The 17524-nt window shown below is 41.2% G+C and overlaps 1 protein-coding gene across 1 annotated transcript in view; it reads right to left on the bottom strand.

Moving 5' to 3' along the window:
* Positions 1–15527, bottom strand: part of LOC114697897 (UDP-glucuronosyltransferase 1-6) — a 104137-nt gene extending 88610 nt beyond the window's left edge. The window contains exon 1 of the mRNA XM_028876297.2: positions 14609–15527. Coding sequence (XP_028732130.1) covers positions 14609–15463 — 855 coding nt within the window. The 5' untranslated portion in view covers positions 15464–15527. The remainder of the gene's footprint in view (positions 1–14608) is intronic.
* Between the last annotated feature and the right edge of the window lie 1997 nt (positions 15528–17524).

Raw genomic sequence — 17524 nt, 5'->3', positions numbered from 1 at the left:
TTATGACTTACAGATTGTCCACTCTTCCAACACCTATTCAATATAGTACTTGAAGTCTTAGCTAGAGCAATAAGACAACTGAACAAGATCAATGGGATACCAATTGGAAAGGAAGATGTCAAATGGTCTTTATTTGCAGATGATATGATAGTGTGCATAAGTGACCCTAAAAATTCCACCAGGGATTTTTACACTTACAGCTGATTAACACATCCAACAAAGGAGCTGGATACACAATCAACTCAGAAAATCAGCAGTCCTCCTATATACAAATGAAAAACAGACTGAGAAAGAAATCAATGGAACAGCACCTTTCACAATAGCCTCAAACAATATAAAATGTCTTGTGGGAAACTCTAACAAGGTAAGTGAAAGACTGATATGATAAAAACTTCAAGTCTTTGAAGAAACAAATTGAAGAAGATAATAGATGATGGAAAGATCTCCCATGCTCATGGTTTTGTAGGATTAACACAGTAAAAATTACCATCTTACCAGAAGCAATCTACAGATGCAATGCAATCCTCATCAAAATAGTAAAACACAATTCCTCACAGACCTTGAAAGGACAATTCACAACATTATATGGAAACACAAATCCCAGGAGACCTAAAAATCCTGAATAATAACAGAATGACAGGAAGTCTTACTATTCCTGATCTCAAGTTAAACTACAAAGCTATAGTATTAAAAACAGCATGGTATTGGTATAAAAACAGACACTTTGGTCAGTAAAAACAAATGGAAGACCTGGAAAAAAAAACCCCAACTCCTATGGAGACCTGTTTATGATAAAGATGCAGAAATACACACTGAAAAAAAATACAGGGCATATACAAAGAATGGTGCTGGACAAACTGGATGGCTGCATGTAGGAGAATGCAAATAGATTCATACACATCATCCTGCACAAAACTCAACTCCAAATGGATCAGAGACCTAAACATAAACCCAGATACATGGAACCTGACAGAAGAGAATGTGGGGAATAGCCTTGAGCATATAGGCTCAAGAACAGACTTCCTGAACAGAACCCAGTGCAGTGCAGTGGAAACTTCCTGTAATATGTGAAGGCAATCCTAAAGAAGTTTCCAAATAATGAGGGAGAGGGAACCCCTACTGGCGATATCTTGACACCAAATTAAGCTTCCTTTTTGGGAATGGTTCTCACCCAATTCAGTTATAGGTCAAAGGGGTCCCATGGAAATTCCCAAACAACCCAGGCTGTGGCCAAGACAGTAGGTTGCTCTCCACAAACTAACAATAAGACCCCATGGCTGAAGACAACATCCACACAACTCATTGAGCATGGAGAAGTTGATCTGGTGCCTACATCAAGCCTTCACTCCATGTTCTAGTGTCTATGACATGGAAACATACTCTGCAGGCCACCAAAAGAGAACAGGAAACACCAACCCAACCACAAATCCTTTGACCTATGATCTGTCTTGACTGCAAAATACACTAAAGCAGGGGCGAGTGGTGGTATTGCACATCTTTAATCCCAGCACACAGGAGGCGGCAGCAGGCAGATCTCTGTGAGTTCGAGGCCAGTCTATTCTACAGAGTGAGTTCCAGGACAGGCTCCAAAGCTACACAGAGAAATCCTGCCTCAAAACAGCAAGCAAGCAAACAAACAAACAAAAACACTAGGGCAATGGAGGCAAAAACCTTGTGGGAGTAACCAACAGATGTCTGATTTTAATTAAGTCCTACTTAATGAGATGGAACCCATATTTGACACTGCCTGGGTGACCAAGAACCAGAGTCTATAAGTCCAGATAGCTAGGATAAAACCCAATACTCCTGTTCTCAAAGGAAAAAGTAACACTTATGACTCATAGTGAGATTCTGCTATACTCATGGATCAGTGCCTTAGTCAGCCATCATCAGAGATGCTCTGCTGGTGGCCTCACGCAACAGATGGGAACAAGTACAGAGACACACAGAAAGACATTACATAGAGAGACCTTGGAGAACACAGCTCTAAATGAGACGGCTCTGTCAAATCCCTCCCCTCAGAGCTCAGTGAGCTCCAAAGAAGAGAGACAGAAGGAGTTGGAGAGGAAGAAGGAATGGAGGACACCCTGAGAACAAGGTCCTCTAAAACAACTCAGCAATGCTCATATGAGATCAATGATTCTTTAAATTTGGAAAAACTGCATGTGTACTCCTATAGAGTGCAGCCGACAAATAAGGACTGCTTCATGGCTTGATGTGTTTGTTAAACATCTCAAAAAAAAAAAAAAAAAAAAACCAGTAAAATGTAGCTTGAAGTTTTTTGTCTCTTAAAATCACATTTTAAAGTTAGCATACAGAGTATTCAGTGGCACTTTGGCTTTTTTCAGACATTTTGTCTTTTCTGTTTGCCTCAATCTTCTCTAGTCAGCCTTACACTCCATATGTTCTCCTCCTACCCCTTTTCTGTTTTCATGGGACATGTGTACCATTTCTATCTCTTTTCCTCCTCAGGAAAGTTTTCTTTGTCCCCTCCCCTTTCTAATTTAATGGCCCCTGCCCTCCCCCCCACATACACACAAAGAAAGGCATACATAGATACTTAAATTTAGATTGCAGCTTGGAATGTATATGCAATATTGCCACAGGTGAATACAGACATATGAACAGGGCACCTATATAGACTTGTTTCCTAATTAGTGAATTGACACAAAACAATTCCCCAACCCAGGAAGAAATTCCATATGCAGTGATATAAACAATAAATTACAGCTCAGTAAAGAATTTCTTTTTTTATTGTCCAAACCCAGGGCTGTGCTCTCTTTATGTGAAAAAAAAAATAACATACCTTGGAAATCAGCTTTCTTTGTTGGCAGTTGATTCCACCAATGAACACCATGTTGGGCATCACAGGTCTGGCGAAATCTAACACAAAGTCTGTTCGTAACAACCAAATAGACACTTGGCTGAAGAGGTCATCCATTGTCACTGGGGTCTGGAGAACTTCAGAGGCAATGTCTGTAGCAGTTTTGAAAAAATGGTGGCAAAATGCACGCTCCCCCATGTAGGAGAGGTGGTTCCACACTCTTTCCTTGAAAGTCATGGTGTCTGTGAATTTTAAGAGAATTCTGGGAATGTAAGACAGTGGACTGGGGCACTGGGCACCTTCTTCGAGATAGTGACAAAATACACTTCTTAAAAAGATCACCGATGGGAGTGACAAATACTTGGCCACAGTTAAGCCGCACACATCGAAAGGATCCAGAAACACAGCATCAAAAGAACTCTGCTTCAAGTACTCCACTAACTTCTTGTCATTAAATAAATGTCTACAATGTGAAAATAATAATTCAAAGAAATTTTTAGCTGATTCTGTCATTAAAGAAAGCAGCCTTTGTTCTGAAGTTTTCCAGGGTGTCAGAATAATACAGTTCCTATCTCCAGAGTGTGAAAAGTTGAATATTTCTTCACTGTCAAATTCAGGGATTTTCCCAGTTGCCAACTCACCTCTGGCACAACTGCCACCACCTCATGCCCCCTGTGGATGAGTTTCTCCACAACCATCTGCATGGTGAACCAGTGGCTCCCATCCATAGGCACCAGCAGCAGCCTGCCTGCCTGGGCAAAGCCAGAGGCCAGCAGCAGACACACACACAGAGGAAGGGAGGCTGGGAGACCTGCAGGAGCCATGGGAGAAGTGGAGCCCAGGACAGTCCAGCTGCTGGGACTCTGGGCTCTTCTAATAGAGCTGGTTGAAACAGTACAGGTGAAAACCTACTGCAGCTGACCCATGTATTTGTATGTTTGCAAGTGAAGTTAAATTCAGTGTTAATGATTTACTCAAAAGAGTAATAGTTAATGTATTGTATTGGCTTCAAACCTAATCATTGCTTTCGAGTTTAAAAAAAAAAAGGTTTATGATCTTAGTTTCAGAAAGATCATGCCATCTATTGCAGAACCAGTTTTGAAACCATTATGAAACAATGTGTTTGTATGTTGAAATTCAGAAAAATTAAGAAGCTACTTATAAGGATCTTCTATATCATTCACAGGCTCAATTGTATTTCATTAGAAGGAAAATTAAGAAAGACAGTGAGTGTCATCAAGAAGAGGTAGAGAATGCTAGAGGTCACAGAAGAGCGAGTTTCTCTCTAAAGGGCACATTATATCAGAAAGGAGAGACATGGGTCAAATCAACATTGCTCTGAGTCCATGGATCTGAGAGTTCAGGAGTCTTGACTGACAGACACTGAGCCTTGGGACTCTGTCCTGCTGTAGGACTCCAGTAAACCTGTATTACACAGCCATTGTCCCTGTCAAAATGGAAACATTCTCTGTGTTAGATCAGTTTCTGTTATTTCAGCAACCTTTCTAAGACAGGATGACTTTCTTTCTGAGCCTGGCTTTTAGACAGACATCCAGACAGAAGACAGAAGATGAAGAGCTGAGCCTCTGAAAGTTTGTTGCCTCCTTGATGATGGTCAGGTTAAGTTGCTCTATGAACAATGGCCAGGGGCTCTGCTTTCCTAGGACCAGACAGATCAGAACTTAGGAATTCCCCCTTTCACCACAGTTCCAGGAAGGGGCTGATGTTGGACTTGGTCCTGGTGTTGAGTCAGCACATGACAGTGTATCCAGTGCATTTGTAAAGAAGTCTCTAACCACATATTGTTTCTGGCAAACAGTAGTTACAGGAACCATTTGACTTTGGTCTAACACAGTGATGCTCTGAGCCTGCTCTCCACATACAGTGTAGGCACAGTGTTCCTTCCCACCTTGCAGACAACCAGAAAGTGTGACCTCTGCACAGAATCTCACAGAGCAAGGTTATGATGATTTAACCAGAATAGTGTAAGAGTTTCATGATCTTAACCTTTCTATACTGCCATGCATATCTTGAAGCTAATTTCTGTGTGTGGCGTAAAGGTATAATTTCAAATCTTCACCTGTGTAGAACCAGGCCTGACATTTCTGTATGGTTTGTAGACATGAACATAAGCCATATAACAAGCATAAGAACATTCACTGCAAATGTATGTCTCCCTTACTGCATTCACAATTCACATAGCACAGCACCAGATGGAGTGAGTGTCCCAGGCCTATGGTGTGAATAAGAAAAAGTGAATCCAGAGGCACTCACACTTAGCCTTCCAAGACCCTTCCCAGAATTCTCAGGCTCCCTGCTCAGGCTTGAGCTGCACACGGCTGGAATCTCCAACCCGTGGGGGCCAGAGTCTCTTTGGCTTCTTCTCTCCTGGTGGGTTGTGGGCTCTCTCTGGATACTCATCTTGGGCTGCTACCAGACTATGTAGCTGCCTTGAAACCTACTTCAGCTTCTACTGTTCTACAAAGCAGCAGTCATCTTCACATCTGGATTTTCACTGTTGGCAAATTTGGTGAGTCAATTAAGATATCTTAAAGGGAGAAATTAGTTAAAAGATAATTTTCCCACATTAAAAAATGGGAAACATCTTTACAATGGAAGGTGTTTGGTCTCTTTTTGATAACAATTAAATGTAACAATTAAATGGGAGGATAATTAATGTTGATGGGACAAATGTAGTGTCAATTATAAATATTATTTGTTTGATCATTTCTGTTTTATCATTTAAAAAGTAAGTTAATATAAGTGCCAAGAGAAAAGTTTTAGAAAAACTTGCTAAAATAGATCATAGAGAAGTTCAGACCCAGACAAAAGAATTTAAAGATGAACCAATATCAGCATTGCATTATAAGGTTACAGAAAAACAGCCTAAAGATTTCAAACAGCTAACCCTAATCTATCCAGTAACCTTACAGGAACTGCCAAATGCTCAAGGCTGTGTACAAGCTGATTGGACTCCTGTGCAAATGTTAGATTTGTAGAAAGCTACAGTCTTATGTGGTATACATTCTCCATTTAAAAAGCAGATGTTAAACTCATGGTCAACTTTTAAAAGAATTATCCCTCAAGACTGGAAAGTTTGGTTACAGCTGTCCTAGAAGCTGGTCCATAGTTACAATGGAGGACCTGGTAGAAAGAGGAGGCTAAGACCATAGATTAATGATGTAGGAATAGAGGTATGGAAATTTCCCAAGATCAACTTCTTGGAGAAGGCAAGTATGCTGATATATAAAGACAACCTTTATATGATGACCACACCCTAATTTTATGCTGAATGGCAGCTCTGAATGTGGTGAAATTGTGTTCCCCAAAATATTGTGGACTCTAATAAACTTATCTGGGGTCAGAGAACAGAACAGCCACTAGATATAGAAGCCAGAAATGGTGGCACACATGCCTTTCATCCTAGCATTCCAGAGGGAGATCCATCTGGATCTCTGTAAGTTCAAAGCCACATTGGAAACATCTAAGCATGGTAGCAAGAGCCTTTAATCCCAGGAAGTGATGGCAGAAAGCAGAAAGGTATATAAGGCGTGAAAACCAGGAACTAGCTTTTAAGCTTTTGTGCAGCAGTTCAGCTAAGATTTATTCTGCCATTGGGAAACTCATTGAGGGTCCTCTCAAAGGCTTCCATGACAAATTCAGTTCAGTCTTTTCCTGCCATCATAGGAAAAAAAAACCCTTTCCAGAGCAATTAAAGAACCTAATGCCTATTGTTAAAAAAATACAGCTTTGGATGATAGAAGAGCTATAAAAAATTCAGGAGAAACCATAAATCAAAATTGATAGAGATTAGATTTGGAAACCCCCCAAAGTTAGGGTTAGGAAAGGGTTTTGTTTTGTCTTTCTTGGGAGAATGAAGGCTAAGGCATCTGAAGAACACGGGACTAATGAGACATCTGCAGAAAAAGGACAAATCATCCAGAAAAAAATGACCCAGGAAAAAGAGTAAATTAGCCTATTGGTATATCACATATCTAACAGGAAAAATTTCCTTAAGTCTTCCTAAATGTTTGTTTCTGCTGTTCTGTACAGACACATAACACAAATTGTATGTAGTCCCAGCTTAGTTAAAAATTAAAGCTGTCTTTAGAGTTGGAGTGTGGCTCTCTTCTTCTCTAAAATCAAGCACGCTTGTTAAAAGAAAATGCTAAATCTCTGTTTCATGTCAGAAGAGCCACCTGATATGGGACAGAAGAAAACCCAAAATTAAGAGACTATTCTATTACCACTGATCTCATAATTCTTTGGTTTTATTTTGACTCTTTAAAACTTTTCTTAGCCGGGCGGTGGTGGTGCACACCTTTAATCCCAGCACTCAGGAGGCAGAGCCAGGCGGATCTCTGTGAGTTCGAGGCCAGCCTGGGCTACCAAGTGAGTCCCAGGAAAGGCACAAAGCTACACAGAGAAACCCTGTCTCAAAAAACCAAAAAAAAAAAAAAAAACTTTTCTTAAGGTATGAATTTCATATCAAAATTTATGATATGTATATTAAACTTTTGTCATGATATTAATGGTCTTATAGTGTACTAACTGACCCTAGAAAAAAGGCTTTATCTAGCTTCCTGTACATGATTTCAGGTTTCAGGTTTGAGTCTCTATCAGTTTTCTGCAGGGAACCATGACCATGCCTAACAGCAAACTTGAAGTTTCCAAAAAGATGATGGGGCACCACAATGATGATTTCATCAGGACAATGCTAATACCAATAAGCTGACAAACACCACCCAAAGATCGGCTTTGGACTACAAACTGCTCAGGACAATTTTGAGATGGCTAGCTGAGATGATCCAGCCTCACAGACTACTTGAGCAAGAAGATGAGACAAATCCTGCATTTTTGCATTATGTAGAGACTAGACAACAGATGATACAGATATGTCTCCCAAGACTTGACAATTAACCCAAACTTTTTCTTTTCAGGATCCCCTAAAGATGCCTTCACCCCAGACTTCAGGAAGTAATTGTAAGAACACCACACACACATTCCCAAGAGGTGAGGTGGGTCATTTTTGGCCATTCTATGGGTTATGGATAATTGTCATTGTTTAGGATGGTTAGTTACAAGTTGATAATTGTTAATGGCTAGGAAAAAAGGCTAAACAAAGGAGATTAGATTCAGGGTTCTGGTTTGAAATGAAAAAAAAAAGAGGGGGCTGGAGAGATGGCTCAGAGGTTAAGAGCACTGCTTGCTCTTCCAAAGGTCCTGAGTTCAATTCCCAGCAACCACATGGTGGCTCACAACCATCTGTAATGAGATCTGGTGCCCTCTTCTGGCCTGTGGGGATATGTACAGACAGAACAATGTATACATAACAAATAAATAAATCTTAAAAAAAAAGAGGATAATGATAAGAGGTAGATTATTGAATATACTCTAAAAAATATATATAGACATGATAGGATAAAGGGTAGATTACTGAATCTACTCTGAAAAGAAAAAAGAGGAGGACATGGATATGATAAAATAAAATGGTAGATTATTGAATCTACTTTTAGAGTTTTAAATATATTACATTGGATTGGATTTCTGTATATTGTATACAAATTATGTATATTGATACAAATTTGAGATTGATTTTGTTAGTAAATATATATTTCTAATCTTGTTCAAAGTTTTGTACCTATACAGCTCATTTAAAAATGTAATACAAATTGCTAGTTCTTGAAAGTTATTATTACCAACTAATTAGGATATAAGAAATGCAAGGTAGCCAGGTGGCAGTGGTGCATGCCTTTAATCCCAGCACTCAGGAGGCAGAGCCAGGAGGATCTCTGTGAGTTTGAGGCCAGCCTGGTCTACAGAGTGGGATCCAGGACAGGCACCAAAACTATGCAGAGAAAGAGAAACCCTGTCTTGAGGAACCAAAAAAAAGAAGAAAGAAAGAAAGACAGAAAGAAAGAAAGAAAGAAAGAAAGAAAGAAAGAAAGAAAGAAAGAAAGAAAGGAAGAAAGAAAAGCAAGTTAATAGTCATTACAATCAAACTTATAGTCATACTAGGTATGTTTTCAAGGACAAACAAATATATTTTAGATAGACAGGTCATCTTCAAACACTTCAAAGATACAGAATATAGCATTTAAGATGTTTTAATAACAGATTTTTTTTTATGACAATGAGATAGGTATGCTCCTGGCAGCACAAATCTACTTCAGAGAAGATGATGGGCATTGAAGAAACTCCTTTTGGAGTTTACTTTCATTGTGGCAAAAGTTAGCCACAGGGCAAGAAAATGCCCCTGCCTCAACTGCTGACATGCTGTCAAAAATGGACAAGCAGGACACAAAAGAAGGGACTGTCAATCCTTGCCGAGACAAGGTAGGAAGGCTCTTTAGAAAATCCTGCTTCACAGATGAATCTGACAGATATGCTAGGCCAGTAGGCTGAAGATGTATGCCCCAATGTTGTAGAGAAACTTCAGGTGACTGTCCAGGCAGCCAGCTGTTTCTGTCATTTCTCACATTTTTTGGAAGTTGCTTGTTTGCACATCCTTACTCAGTTAATATTATTTCCTTCTCAGGTCTCTGAGGGAGTTGAAGTTTGAAAGCTGTAGTTATAGTTTTCCTTGTTAATAATTTCAGAAAATAACTCACTAAAGATGTGTAAAGTGTGTAAGTTTAAAACACATCAAAAGATAGTTTTTGGTTGGTAATTCAAATTAGGATAGAAAGTAAATTAGGTACATTTAGGACTCACCAAAATAAGATAAATAATGGACTACTTTCTCTGAATTTGTCAAACGTTAATAGATTAGACATTATTAATGTAATTGTTGACTGTATATATTGTATATAGTTATTGTACTTTTTTCTTATATTAGTTATAAACTTCTTTTATATTTTAGACAAAAAGGGGGGAAATGTGGTGATATATTGTATATCCAGATAAAGATTGCCTTGGGATCAAAGGACAAAGCAAATCACTATAATGAATGTAGAGGTCAGGCAATGAGAGCACACACCTTTAATCCTAGCATTTGGAGGGAGAGATCCATCCAGACCTCTGGGAGTTCAAGGCCACACTGGGAACAGAGTTAGGCATGGTGGCACATGCCTTTAATCCTAGCACTAGGAAGGAGGTAAGATGGCAGGGCACAGATAGGTATATAAGGTGTGAGTAAACAGGAAGTCTCTCTCTTGAGGTTGAGGACTTTGTAGAGATAAGGATGTGGCTGGATGTTCTATTTCTCTGATCTTTCAGCTTTCACCCCAATATCAGGCTCTGGGATTTTTAAATTAATAAGACTGTTTAGCAATTCATGTTACAATTAGAGAAAGCATACTGATCTCCTGAGTTATCCAGGTGAAAAGATGTCATAGAGAAAGCACACTGATATCTTGAGTTTTCCACTGAATGTCAGCAACAACCTTGAACTCACAATCAAAACCCTCCAGAGCATGAGAAGCTGACTGACTGTTCCCGGTATAACACAGTCTCTTGGTTGAGGTTTTAATTGCTGTGAAGAGACATCACAACCATGGAAACTCTTATAAGGAAAAACATTTAATAGGGGTGGCTTAGTGTTTCAGGTTAGTCCATTATCATCATAGCTGGGCATGGCAGCATACAGGTAGACATGGTGCTGAAGAAGGACCTGAGAGTTCTACAACTTGATCAGAAGGAACCAGGATGTGAACAGACACTGAGATTGGCTTAAGCATAGGAGACCTCAAAGCCCAGTCCCACAATGACACACTTTCTCCAACAAAGCCACATCTACTCCAGCAAGGCCACACCTCCCAATTTGACCACTCCCTTTGTGGGCCATTTTCTTTCAAACCACCACATTCAGTGATCTTCCCCATTGCCACCCACTTCTGACACCATCACCACTAACTCAAGGCCTCTGTGGTACAGTTCATACAAAACAGATTTCATGGTAAACCAGTGGCTCCCATCCACAGTCAACACCAGCAGCCTACCGGCCTGGACAAAGCCAGAGGCCAGCACACACACACACACACACACAGAGAGAGAGAGAGAGAGAGAGAGAGAGAGAGAGAGAGAGAGAGAGAGAGAGAGAGAGAGAGAGAGAGAAAGGGAGGTTGGAATAACTGTAGGGGCTGACAGGACAAGCCTGTCCCAGAGTAATCCTGCAGTCAGGCTCTACCTCTCTAATAACACAGCAGGGAAGGTACAGGTACCAAGGCTACCTCAATGGAGACATGTATTTACATATTCAAAGGTAATGTTATACTCACTGCCAATGATTTATCCAGAACAATAATTAGTGAAATGGTTTTGCTGACTACCTAGTTGTGTGTTTTCCAGAAAAGAAAAGCTTGTGACCTTTGTCTTGGAAAGATCACGCCCTCTACTGCAGTGCCAGTTTCCAAACACAGTCATCAAGTGATGTGCTTGAATATTAGAATTCAGAAATATGAAGAAACCGTCCATAAAGAGTCTCTGCCTCTGTAATGTGCTTGCTTGTTTGCACATCCTAACGTGGACTAAGGAGGGTGGGTGGAGAGAAGTGAAAGTTAGTTGGCAGGGAGGAGGAATGAATGCTAGAGCTGGTCACAGAAAAGCAGTTTCCTCACTAAAGGACACCTAGTGTAGGGAAGGGCTGGTGCAGAGCCAAACCAACTCTGAGTTACTCCTGTGGCTATGACACCTCCATGGAGTCACCATTGCTGTATGATTTAATTAATCCTGTGTAATGAAATCTCCAGGGAAACCCCTCGGTGTTGTGTAATAACCATCATCAAAGTCTCTATGCCCGAAGACTGCACACTTATACATGCCCAGACACACAGTTTCTCATCAGTGTTTTCTCAACACACAGGTTTTACTCCACCCATAACATCTATTCCCTGGCAGCACACCGTATGTGAAACATGGCTGCCATATGAAACAACAGGATAGACACAAACACAATAATAGGGTTGTTTTTATTTTAGATGTGTGGTTGTGCTGTTTACAAGCTCTATATCAAGAGCCCTGCATGACCACATATGTGTTTGTATGTGGCTAAGCATGCTGTGTGTGAATTAGTGTGTGGTGTGTGAGACTAAAGGTAGTGGTGGTGCTGTGTATGTCTGTGTATGTGTGTGTGTGACTAATGTGTGGGATGTGAATGAGTGTTACATGTACCCAGGTACATAACCCAACAACTCAACTTCTTGCTGGTGAGATTACAGAACAAGAAAGTGTTAAAGAACAGTCAGCACAGTCTTGTTCACAAAAATAAAAGTTGGTAAACAAGTAAATATTACTAATGATGACTGAAAATATGAGGGCAATCAGTGAAAATACTGTAATGTTATCTGCCATGGTACATGGCATTTTGTAGCAGATAACGATTAACTACTCAGATGTCAACATACCAGATGAATAATTCTCTGAGGGAGGAACCTGTTTCAAGCAAGGTTTTTGGGGCCATTGACTCTGAAAACTGGTTGCTTCTGTCTGTAATTTCACATGTGCAAAAACAGCTGTGGAATCTCCCAATTACTGTGCATTTTCATGTAAATGATGTAAAGTGATTACATCTTAACCTTTATAGACATTTATTCTGTGGACTGTCTAAAGATGATTTCTTCTTAAGCTCTATAATTTTGATGAATAGAAATAATACTAGGGTATTTTCATAACTCAGGATAACATTGGAAAATAACAGTATTCTCAGCTACAAAGACAGCTTTTGACACAATTAGCTGGTTGAAGACCTCAGAGCAAATTCAAAGTAGACTATTTGCCCCTGCAAATGAATTGCAAAAAGTCAGATTCCCAGGTGTCTGGCTGTTGAACCAAGGTCAGACATAAACCAACTTTGGTACCAGTTTCCTGCTTGCTAAATTCTGGCTGATAACATTAAAGACATATCTCCCCTCAAATTCTTTCAGCAATTGACTCTCTGTATGAACTCCGAATCTCAGTTTCATGATACAAGAGTCAAGGTTCAACCAAACAACTATTTATGTTTAGGTCCTGAGGTTCTTTTAAGATCACTGTCCCTCAAGAAAGTGCGGAGCGCTACATGCCTCCTGCCACTCCCGGCCATATCAGCTGCCCAGTCAGTCATCATAACATTCCAAGTCTTAGAGTCTGGAGGAGACAAGGGGGTACAAATTGGTACATCAAACCTTCACCCCCATGTTCTAGTATCTATGACATGGAAATGTACTCTGCAAGCTACCAAAAGAGAAAAGGAAACACCAACTCAACCACAAATCCTGTGACCTACAATCTGTCTTGCCTGTAAAACACACCAGGGCAATGGAGGCACAAACCTTGTGGGAGTAATCAACCGATGTCTGACTTGAATTAAGGCCCACATCATGAATGGAACCCATACCTGACACTGATTGGGTAACCAAGAACCAGAGTCAATAAGTCCAGACAGCTAGAGTAAAAACAAATAATCCTGTTCTTAAGGGGAACATTAACAATTAAATGACTCATGATATTCTGCTATATTCATGGATCAGTGCCTTGGTCAGCCATCATCAGAGATATTTTGCTGGGGGCCTCACGCAACAGATTGGAACAAGTACAGAGACACACAGAAAGACATTACATAGAGAGACCTTGGAGCACACAGCTCTAAATGAGTTGTCTCCCTCAAATCCCTCCCCTCAGAGCTCAGGGAACCCCAAGGAAGAGAGGCAGAAGGAGTTGGAGGGGCAGAGGAAGAAGGGATGGAGGACACCCCGAGAACAAGGTCCTCTAAAACAACTCAGCAGTGCTCACAGGAACTCACAGAGACTGAAGCCGTATGCCCAGGGCCTGCACGGGTCTGCACCAGGCCCTCTGAATATACACCATAGCTTTCCGTTGTAGTGGTTTTATGGGACTCCTGACTGTGTTAACAAGTGACCTCTCTTCGTGACCTTCTTTTTCTGTTGGCTATCTTGTCCAGTTTTGATATGGTGCTTTTTCTTTTATCTTATTATATTTTATTTTGGTTAGAAAAAAACAAATGCACCTTCCTTGTATATCAATAATTGTTGCAACTTGGAAAAACGGCATGTGCACTCCTACAGAGCAGCCAACAAACAATGAGGGCTGCTTCGTGTGTTTGTTAAACATCTCCAAAAACAGTGAAATGCAGCTTGTAGTGTTTTTGTCTCTTTATATCACCTTCTTAAAGTTAACATACAGAGTATTCAGTGGCTTTATGGCTTTTTTCAGACATTTTGTCTTTTCTGTTTACCCAATCTTCTCTAGTCAGCCTTACACTCCATATGTTCTCCTCCTACCCTCAAGTATTCCCCTGTCTGTTTTCATGTGAGATGTCTATCAGGACCATATTGTTCCTCCTCAGCAAAGTTTTCTTTGTCCCCTCCCCTTTCTAATGTAATGATCCTGACCGACACACACAAATAGAAAGGCACACATACATATTTAAATTTAGATTGTATCTTGGAAGGTATATGCAGTTATGCCAAGGTGTACACATGCATATCAAGAGGACACCTATATAGACTTGTTTCCTAATTAGTGAGTTGTCACAAAACAATTCTATAACCCAGAAAAATTCCATATGCCAGCGGGCGGTGGCGGCGCACGCCTTTAACCCCAGCACTCGGGAGGCAGAGGCAGGCGGATCCCTGTGGGTTCGAGGCCAGCCTGGGCTACCAAGTGAGTTCCAAGAAAGGCGCAAGGCTACACAGAGAAGCCCTGTCTCGAAAAACCAAAATAAATAAATAAATAAATAAATTCCATATGCCATGATAACCATGATAAACCACAGCTCAGTAAAGAGTTTCCTTTTTATGGCCTGAACTCAGGCCTCTCTTCATGTGCTAAAGAAGAGAAACATACCTTCAAAAGTGGCTTTCTTTGTTGGCAGTTGATCCCACCAATGAACACCATGTTGGGCATCACAGGTCTGGCGAAATCTAACACAAAGTCTGTTCGTAACAACCAAATAGACACTTGGCTGAAGAGGTCATCCATAGTCACTGGGATCTGGAGAACTTCAGAGGCAATGTCTGTAGCAGTTTTGAAAAAATAGGAGCAAAATGCATGCTCTTCCATGTAGAAAACAAGGTTCGACACTCTCTCTGTGAAAGTCATGGTGTCTGCCAATTTTGAGAAGAGTCTGGGAACATAAGACAGTGGACTGGGGCACTGATTGCCCACTTCAAGATGGTGGCAAAAGAAATACCTTGAAAAGACCACTGAAGGGAGCGACAAATACTTGGCCACAGTTAAGCCACACACCTCGAAAGGATCCAGAAACACAGCATCAAAAGAACTCTCCTTCAAGTACTCCATTAACTTCTTGTCATTAAACAAACTCCTACAGTGTGAAGCTATTAAATCAAAAAACACTTTGCCTGAGCCTGTTATTAAAGAAAGCCACCTATGTTCTGGATTTTTCCATTGAGAGTCAGAAAAATACTTGAACACACGGTTCAGATCTTCCAGAGTGTGAGAAGTTGAGTATGTCTTCACTGTCAAATTCAGGGATTTTCCCAGTTGCCAACTCACCTCTGGCACGACTACCACCACCTCATGCCCCCTGTGAATGAGTTTCTCCACAACCGACTGCATGGTGAACCAGTGGCTCCCATCCATGGGCACCACCAGCAGCCTGCCTGCCTGGGCAAAGCCAGAGGCCAGCAGCAGACACACACACAGAGAAAGGGAGGCTGGGAGACCTGCAGGAGCCATGGGAGAAGTGGAGCCCGGGACAGTCCAGCTGCTGAGACTCTGAGTTCCTCTAATAGAGCTGGTTGAGTAGAGGCAGAAGACTTTGCTCAGTGGACACATGTATTTATATGTTTTCAAGTGAGGTTAAATTTAGTGCTAATGATTTACTCAAAAGAGCAATAATTAATGAACCTCATTGGCTAAAATGACTGTTTGTGCCTTCCAGATTTAAAAAAAAACATTTATGAATTTGTTTCAGAAAGATCATGACCTTTATTGCAGACCCAGTTTTGAAGTGTTATCAAACAATGTGTTTTGATTTTTAAATTTAAAAAAATTAAGAAGTTGCCTATAAGGACCCTCCACACCCATCACATGCTAATTTATACTTTGTAAGAAGGGAAACTAAGAAGAATGGATAGTGTCATCAAGAAGAGGTAGATAGAGAAAGCTTAGAGGTCACAGAAAAGCTGGTCCCTCCCTAAAGAGTACATTATGGTTCACAGGACAGGACAGGCTCAAATCAACATTGCTCTGAGTCCATGGATCTGAGTGTGTAGGAGTCTTGACTGACAGACACTGAGCCTTGGGACTCTGCCCTGCTGTAGGACTCCAGTAAACCAATGTTACACAGCCACTGTTATTGTCAAAATGAAAACATTCTCTGTGTTAGATCAGTTTCTGTTATTTCAGCACCCTTTCTAAGACAGGATGCCTTTCTTTCTGAGCCTGGCTTTTAGACAGACATCCAGACAGAAGACAGACGATGAAGAGCAGAGCCTCTGAAAGTTTGTTGCCTCCGATGATGATGGTCAGGTTAAGTTGCTCTGTGAACAATGGCCAGGGGCTCCGCTTTCCTAGGGCCAGACAGATCAGAGCTTAGGAATTCCCCCTTTCACCACAGTTCCAGGAAGGGGCTGATGTTGGACTTGGTCCTGGTGTTGAGTCAGCACATGACAGTGTATCCAGAGCATTTGTGAAGAAGTCTCTAACCACATATTGTTTCTGGCAAACACTAGTCACAGGAACCTTTGACTTTGGTCTAACACAGTGATGCTCTGAGCCTGCTCTCCACATACAGTGTAGGCACAGTGTTCCTTCCCACCTCACAGGCACCAGAGAGTGTGACCCCCATGCAGAGTCTCACAGAGCAAGGTTATGACGATATAACCTTGAATAGTGTAAGAGTTTCATGGTCTTAACTTTTCTGTACTGTCATGCATCATGTTGAAGCTAATTTCTGTGTGTGGTGTAAAGGTATAACTTCAAGTCTTCACCTGTGTAGAACCAGGCCTGACATTTCTGCATAGTTTGTAAATCCGAACATAATCCAAATGATGAGCATAAGAACATTCACGGCAAATGGACCTCTCCCTCTCTGCATCCACAATTCATACAGTACAGCATCAGATGGGGTGAGTTTCCCAGGCTTATGGTGTCAATAAGAAAAAGAGGCACTTATGAAGTCTCCCTAGACTTTCAAGACCCTTCTCAGAAAGTTCACTTTGGGAAGTAGAGTGGGAATGGCTTTTCTATTCCACCAGGGGTGGGACAGAACAAAAAGGCAGAGACCATAGGGACCAGGCTCTCTGTCTCAGTGGTACCTCAGTGTGGCTGCCACATACGCTAACCCGCATACCATCCCTGAAGCAAAGCTGCTTGCCTGTTCTATCAGCAGAAGAGGTTCAAAGCTACCTGAGTCTTTGGACTGTGTTTTCGGCCCAACTTCTGAGTGCACCCATCTAAGCCCTCCCAAACAGGAAAGGTGCCACCTCAACCAATTCCAGAAAAATGTTGGGTCTAGTAATGCTTGGCCTAGGAAGCCCATAGTGACTTCACTCATCCATGAAAGAAGACCCAGTAACCAGGTCTGGGCATGTAGGTGTCCACCTCTGGGGACCTCAGAGAAGCAAAGTCTGATCCTTTTAAGAAGGCAAATAGAAGCTGAACTCTGAAAAAATTCAAAAGTGGGTATGAGGCAGGAGAGAAGGTTCAGTGGCTAGAACCACTGGCTGCTCTTCCAGAGGACCAGGGTTCAATTCCAAGCATCCACATGGTAGCTCAAACCTGTGTATAACTCTA

This window comes from Peromyscus leucopus, chromosome 13 (genome assembly GCF_004664715.2).
Source record: "Peromyscus leucopus breed LL Stock chromosome 13, UCI_PerLeu_2.1, whole genome shotgun sequence".
Taxonomy (NCBI): Eukaryota; Metazoa; Chordata; class Mammalia; order Rodentia; family Cricetidae; genus Peromyscus; species Peromyscus leucopus.
Note: the sequence above shows the minus strand (reverse complement) of the source record. Positions and strands in the feature narration are given on the sequence as shown.